The 7,667-nt window shown below is 38.3% G+C and overlaps 1 protein-coding gene across 3 annotated transcripts; it reads left to right on the top strand.

Annotated features, from left to right (window-relative positions):
• The first annotated feature begins 236 nt into the window (after positions 1–236).
• On the top strand, positions 237–7,458 carry cstf1 (cleavage stimulation factor, 3' pre-RNA, subunit 1). Of its 3 annotated transcripts, XR_007139995.1 has the most exons (7): positions 237–394; positions 2,483–2,670; positions 3,295–3,572; positions 3,813–4,010; positions 4,743–5,133; positions 5,596–6,737; positions 6,994–7,458. XR_007139995.1 is itself a non-coding variant. In XM_027144023.2 (6 exons), exons 2-6 carry the CDS (start codon positions 2,502–2,504, stop codon positions 5,853–5,855), a joined length of 1,296 nt encoding a protein of 431 aa, XP_026999824.1. In that variant the 5' UTR covers positions 237–394; positions 2,483–2,501; the 3' UTR covers positions 5,856–7,458. The 3 variants fall into 3 exon arrangements, 2 of the variants coding, with proteins under 2 accessions (XP_026999824.1, XP_026999825.1); XM_027144023.2 differs by having other exon boundaries at positions 5,596–7,458; XM_027144024.2 differs by lacking the exon at positions 237–394 and adding an exon at positions 410–566 and having other exon boundaries at positions 5,596–7,458.
• The last annotated feature ends 209 nt before the right edge of the window (positions 7,459–7,667 follow it).

Raw genomic sequence — 7,667 nt, 5'->3', positions numbered from 1 at the left:
GATGTAAACCACTGATTATAATTTTTTTTTACCAATGATTATAATTACAGCGGGATGCACTTATTTCCATGGATTTCAGAACAGCGTAACAGATATTGCGTCATCGGGTAGGCGTGGCCTATTAGATAATCTAACCCTAACCATAACCGTAGTTTTTGGTTGTTTGTTTGTTTTCTAAAATAAATCTACCTGTATGACTGTTTTGTCCTTCGTAGTATGCTCTTTATTTGAAAGAGGATGTTTTTCCAAGACCTCCGGAAACACGCCCAATTTACGTCGTGGTAACGAAACCCCTAGAATTTAGTGAATGCCCAAAAGTCTTTAGCATGTAATTTCCCATAGTTCTGTGCGTGCGTGGCTCTTGTAGGAGGCGTGTGTTGTGTTGCTAGTTCTGGTAAGCCATTCAATCTGTTAGAGAAAATCATGATTACTTGTGCACTAAGTATATCACTAGGCATGGGAAATAGCATTGAATTTTGTTAATTCGTGGTATGTTACGAAACTGAGAGATGCTCAAGTTTCTCTAGCTACCAAGCTACGCGTTATCAGCTAACTGCTAGCTCACGGTATGTAGCACAGTATGTGCTAGCCTGCTAGCTAGTTCATGTTAATGTTGCACAAATAACTCGAAGTATAGTCTGTGTGCGCGTGTGATTAGATTTTATCTGTAATCTGATGCAGTAATTGCAAGAACCTAAAGACTACTGCAAAGTACTTCCTAAGTTTTATAATAACTTGTGTGAAACAGTCTTGGTAAATTTTGGCCTTTTCGCTTGGAACTTAAAGGTAGGCGTTGCAGTTAGGGGCTAATTCTTGGTACACAGTAAGATGGATGTTAATTAATGATGCCCTGTAGTCCTTTTGGTCAATTGGTGGAGAATATATCTATAAATAAATCAGCGATGTGGTGGTGTGATCGAGGTGTATAACATCAGACTTAACTGCTGTCAGTTTGAAACAGAAATGAGGCCTGTAATTATAGGACCAAAACACCAGAGATAATTCATTATTATGTAGCACACATGGAAAAGTTTGCATACCTTTTTGGAATTTGCAAGGAATTTTATTTTAAAGAAAACGATTGAGAAGGCAAAACAAATATATTTTATTTCTTATAGCACTCAAGTTAATATGTAAGGCATAACAGAATGGCACAATCAACAAACAAAAGTTTGCATACCTTTTAGTTCTTAATATTGTGTATTGCTTCCTTTAGCATGCAGTCTTTTTTTTTTAATAATTGCGCATGAGGTCTTTCATTCTCTCAGGTGATCTAGCTGCCCATTCTTCTTGGGAAAATGCATCCAGTTCCTAAAATTTTTTAGTTGCCTTGAACAAACTGCACATCTGAGATCTCCCCATAGTGGCTCAATGATATTGAGATTGCGATGGCCACTCCAGAACCTTCACCTTTTTCTTCACCGTAGAATGCAAAATGTCTGCCAGTATTTTCTGATAACATGCTGCTTTCATTTTGCCATTAATTTTTACTTTCACAGCCCCAAAACATTCACCACCATGCTTTACAGTGGGGCTGGTGTACTTTTCACCATAGGCCTTGTTGACTCTTCTCCAAACATACTGTTTATTGTTGTGACTATAAAGTTAAATTTTGGTCTCATCACTCTAAATGACTGTCCAGAAGCTGTGAGGCTTGTCTAGGTGCTGTCTGGCAAAGTGAAGGCGGACCTTTTTGTGCATGGGCGCAGTAATGTCTTTCCCCTTTCAACTCGACCAGGCCATCCTTAAAAATATTCTTGTTTGCCGTAACCCGACCGACCCTGTCAATTTAGGACCGACTCAATTATTTTATTTTAATTTTTTTGCTTTAAGTCCGACTGACTTTTTAAATTAATTAAGACAGCTCAACACCACTTTAACTTGGCACGAAGTTCTGGAAAAACTGCCCAGCATCAAAATAAGGTTTGCAATGATGCGCCCGATGGCACAGGTTAAAGACCCAGTCAGTGACGTCACAATATGCTAATTTGTATAAATTCATACCTACGTAATCAACATCACCAAAATTTTACTTTTTTTTTACACTGAAACTTGAAAAAAAAAATATATATAGACCTACCTACCGACCCTTTTACTGGATCTGTTTAACTGTTACTGCAAACCAAAAAATTTTTAAGGATGGCCCCATGCAGATCATTCCTCTTCAAGTGCCTCCTTATTGTGCTTCTGGAAACATTTTTTCAGAGCAGCCTGTATTTCTCTTGAAGTTTCTGAACAATTCTTCTTACAGTAGTGGGTGAAATATTTCTTGGTCTACCTGACCGTGGCTTTGCACCTCTTTATCAGAGTGTGAGCAATACTGACTTGCATTGCTTGCAACTTTTGTATAATGTATACCGTGTATCCTGCTTGGGAAGGAGCATTAGAACACTTCTAAGATAATGACTTGCATTTGAAAGGTATCTGCTTTCAGAAATGACTTAATTTGATTACATTTGTATGTACACGTTTACTCTGTCAGAGTGTCCGGAATCACAAAGATGTATCGTCCTAAACCGACTCTGAAAGACAGACAGCACTTGTATAAGCTGATCATCAGCCAGCTACTGTATGACGGTTACACCAACATCGCCAACAACCTCATAAATGAAGTGAAGCCGCAGACTGTGGTGTCTCCATCTGAGCAGCTTATGCAGCTCGCCAAGATTGGTAAGATACCCTTGGTGAAGAACCATTGTTTGCATTTCTGCTGGAAGAAAAAAAAATTACTTTTTTCCATGACCTCATTAATACTAGATTTTTATAATAATTTTAAAATGCATTACTATGTAGTAATAAGTAATAAATTAATTCTTAGAATAAATCTTCTAAAGCACTACAGTTTGAACCTAGTGCACAGCCATTAGTCCTTTATTCCATCTCAGTTGTAAGTGACTTTATTGTGTATGGCCAAGAATTTTTTTCAACATCTGACCATCACACCCATATGTTGTCCTTCCCCAAATTGTTGCCACAAAGGTTGTCTAGAATGTCTTTTGTTTTGAACACCTTTTTGAATTAACTGTAACACTAACTGCACCTCAGGCTTCCTCACCCAGCATCAGTGCCTGACTTTCATAATGCTCTTGTGGCTAAATGAGTTAAAATCCCAACAGCCATACTGCAAAATCCAGTAAAATAGTGGAAAGTATTATAACAGCAAATGGGGTCTAAATCTGGACCAAGCTGTTTGACAAGCATGCATTGATGTGATGGTTAGGTGTCTACAAACCTCTGGCTGTAGAGTGCAAATGTAAACATTTAGCTTGTTGACTATGATTTGTGTGATTGCAGGAATGGAGAATGATGACACTGCAGTGCAGTATGCTATTGGACGCTCAGACACGGTTGCTCCTGGTGTGGGCATTGACTTGGAGTTTGATGCTGACATGCAGACCATGTCTCCGGAGGCCTCGGAGTACGAGACGTGTTATGTAACATCACACAAAGGACCATGTCGTGTAGCCACCTACAGCCGAGATGGGCAACTGATTGCCACTGGTTCTGCAGACGCCTCTATTAAAATCCTGGATACTGAACGCATGCTGGCCAAAAGCGCAATGCCCTTGGAGGTGAGGACAACTGATTTTAAACACAAATTCTTAGTTTTACTTTTTTGAAAATGGTTTTGAATTATTATATCCAGTATCAATACGTGTTACTATACAATTGCCAATGACAAGCCTGATGAAAATTATCTAAAGATGTAGTGATCAGTGATGCTGTGATTGAAATACACCAATTTGTGTAAAAAAAAATATGTTCGAGGACTAGTACAGAGTGGTGTAATTTCAGACTTCTGGCCTTTTTAGGTGATGATGAATGAGACAGCACAGCAGAACATGGAGAATCATCCAGTTATTCGAACCCTGTATGACCATGTAGATGAAGTTACCTGCCTGGCCTTCCACCCTACAGAGCAGATCCTGGCTTCTGGATCTCGTGATTACACGCTCAAACTGTTTGACTACTCCAAGCCCTCAGCGAAAAGAGCTTTTAAATACATCCAGGTACTGCACTGTAAGAACTACAATATGTATGTATAAATAATGGACACATCACTAACTCCAGAGCCTGGGAGAAGAAGCCTATGTGTACAAGCGTTTAAGACAAGCATGCTCAATAGGTTAATTGTTAATGGTCACCATTGATGACACTTCTTTTTCATCAATCGAAGGAAGAAATATTCTGATAACTGTTGACTTAAGCTTATGCATGAATTAAACTTGTACATATTTACATTAAATGACCCTGCTGCACCACATATATTGACTTTCGCTAATCAGGTTAATTTGCATGCACAGATGATACAAAACCATTTAAGAATCAGAAACCTTTGTATTTTGTTGAATCACCGATGATAAAAAAACAAGCAAAGTACATACTCTCCTGCTGGCAAAACACGGTTTGTGTCTGAATGAGCTTGATGGACCTCATTACGTTCCCATTGCTACCATTTTTTACTTTAGACTTTGTCAGTCTAGGTTTTTGGGCAACCAGAACATTGGATTGGAAGACTTTCACTTTATTTATTTTTTTCACGGCAAAGTCTTTTCAAATGGATGTTCAAAAATCAAAAGATTCTCACTCATATTCAGAAGAGGGTCATTACAGTATTGACCACAATTATACTGCAAACTATATGCAAAAAAAAAAGCTTAAGGAAACCATAATGTATAAATAATTATATTCTGGTTATAATTTTTCTTGTTAGGTGGAGGTTTAACTTTTTTTCTCTGCAGGAAGCGGAAATGCTGCGCTCCATCTCCTTCCACCCGTCAGGAGATTACTTGTTGGTGGGCACACAGCATCCAACACTGCGCCTTTACGATGTCAATACGTTCCAGTGTTTTGTGTCATGCAACCCTCTGGATCAGCATACAGATGCCATCTGCAGTGTGAGCTACAACCCAGGAGCCAACACCTATGTCACATGCAGCAAGGATGGCAGCATCAAGCTGTGGGACGGCGTCTCCAACCGATGTGTGTGCACGTTTGAGAAAGCACATGATGGGGCTGAGGTCTGCTCAGCCGTTTTCTCCAAAAACTCAAAGTACATTCTGTCAAGTGGCAAGGACTCTGTGGCCAAACTGTGGGAGATCTCCACTGGTCGCACACTGGTCAAGTACACGGGTACGGTTTCAATTCATCACAGCGTGTGTCAGCACCGTACTATTTTCTTATTTCCATAAGCAATAGTGATCAAGAAGCTTGTGTTTCTAAAACATGCTGCACAGAATATATTTTTAGAGATGAAGTAGAAATCAGATATTTAGTCAACATGCACAGTGTACATATTTGTGAATTGCATTGATTCTACTCAGTTGAGAGTGTCTGTGAGTTCATGTATTTTGGAGACGGCAGATAGTACTCCCTTCTAAGTGTTGCACTGGCTTGTGATGCAACATTAGCAGCAGTGCTTCTTTTAGAGGAAATTCATGTAAGCCTGTCCAAATAAGACACAAAATGGGTAGACATGATGCCTGCAAAACAATAGTGTCCTATAAGTGAAGTCAAACTTTATTTGTAGAGCTCATTTAAGTTGGCTGTAGAAGTATTATTAGTAGTATTATAGTTTCCTGTGGTGTGTTACAGGAGCAGGACTGAGTGGCCGTCAGACGCACCGTACGCAGGGTGTCTTTAACCACACAGAGGACTACGTGCTGTTGCCAGATGAGCGAACGGTTAGCCTGTGCTGTTGGGACTCGCGCACTGCTGAGCGAAAGAACCTGCTCTCACTTGGCCATAATAATATTGTGCGCTGCATTGTTCACTCGCCCACTAACCCAGGGTTCATGACGTGCAGTGATGACTTCCGTGCTCGCTTCTGGTATCGCCGGACCACCACCGACTAAGCTGCCACTGGGCTGCACATGAGTTATAGGTCTGTGTTTAGAAAATGTAGGCGTTCTGTTTTAAGGGATAAAGTGGTCACAGAGATATCAGGAGTGTAGTTGTTGTGTCTGAGCTTCACCTCTAGAGGGAACCATTGTACTCTGATGGACTCCAGCATTTATAAGCTGTCCATGTCAGCTATCTGCTCTTCATGAAGTAGTCTTTTGTATGTTATGATATGAGCTCTTTAAATCTACAAGTGAATTTTCCACTTTCTCAATTTGTGTTTGATACTTTTTTAATAAAATAAATAAATTGTTTGCATTGTAAAAAAAAAAAAAAACAACTAGTGAAAGCAAATAAATATGTAAAAACAAAGAAAAACCTTGATATGTAGCTAGAAATGTTTTGCATTTGTGACTGCACTGACTGTTACGATCACACTGTTGCGAACTGTTTTCGATCACTGTCCAATTATTCCACTTTTTGTCATTTGGCTGAAAACTGTTTTTTAAGTGGCACCTCCCACCTCCCCCATCAGTTAAAAAAATTGTTTATTTAATGCTAACATTATTGAAAATACATTGAGATATGTCACATTCTATGGCCAACAGAATGTTGACATCTGACCATCACACCCATATATACTCCTAGGTTCTAGTAGAGGAAATGACATAGCCAAATGCAAGAAATATCCTGGCAGGTTTTTTTTATTATAGGCCTATATAGTGTTTTTTTAAATCAAAATAATTTTATCATCATTTTTTTAAGTGGCACCTCCCCCATCAGTTAAAAAAATTGTTTATTTAATGCTAACATTATTGAAAATACATTGAGATATGTCACACTCTATGGCCAACAGAATGTTGACATCTGACCATCACACCCATATATACTCCTAGGTTCTAGTAGAGGAAATGACCTAGCCAAATGCAAGAAATATCCTGGCAGTTTTTTTTTTATTATAGGCCTATATAGTGTTTTTTTAAATCAAAATAATTTTATCATCATTTTTTTAAGTGGCACCTCCCACCTCCCCCATCAGTTAAAAAAATTGTTTATTTAATGCTAACATTATTGAAAATACATTGAGATATGTCACACTCTATGGCCAACAGAATGTTGACATCTGACCATCACACCCATATATACTCCTAGGTTCTAGTAGAGGAAATGACAGCCAAATGCAAGAAATATCCTGGCAGTTTTTTTTTAAATCAAAATAATTAAGTTCATTTGTCTGCCAACAATAACACCACTAAATGGATCTTAATTAAAATCTAAAAATCTTTAGTGCACTTTTTTTAGTTACTGCCAACCTCACAGTAGCATTGCTGCCTCTCAGATCTAGTGTCTCAATCCTGAGCTCAAATTACTTTGTTTTTTCACACGTTCCCAACATGACTCTGGCTTTCCTCCCACCTCCCAAAAACATGGCAGGAAGTGGACTGGTTAGTCAGTAATTTATTTATCCACACCAATATACTGTTATTTTACTGAAAATATATGAAAAATGCGAAAGTCTTCATAGGCAAAATCTGATTATTTTATGGTCGGATATATTGAATGGCTGTGATGATAAATCTATATACCAGCTCCACTTATAAAATGTTTTAATACTTATTGTGAACGTTTTAATTAGAAACAATGTTGAATATGATAATTCCCAACGTTAGTTCTCATAGCTATATTGTGCCAACTTTAAAAAAAAAAAATTATTATAATAAATCATGCCTGTTACAAGACAAGCATGTGCCTTTTGGTTTGTGTGGGGCCTTTAAAAAGCCTTTTTTTTTTTGCATGTTGTGACACTTTAAAGTTTAGATCATCAA

This window comes from Tachysurus fulvidraco, chromosome 2 (genome assembly GCF_022655615.1).
Source record: "Tachysurus fulvidraco isolate hzauxx_2018 chromosome 2, HZAU_PFXX_2.0, whole genome shotgun sequence".
NCBI classification, from domain to species: Eukaryota; Metazoa; Chordata; class Actinopteri; order Siluriformes; family Bagridae; genus Tachysurus; species Tachysurus fulvidraco.
The sequence above is the reverse complement of the archived record's forward strand: the minus strand, read 5'-3'. Positions and strand labels throughout refer to the sequence as shown.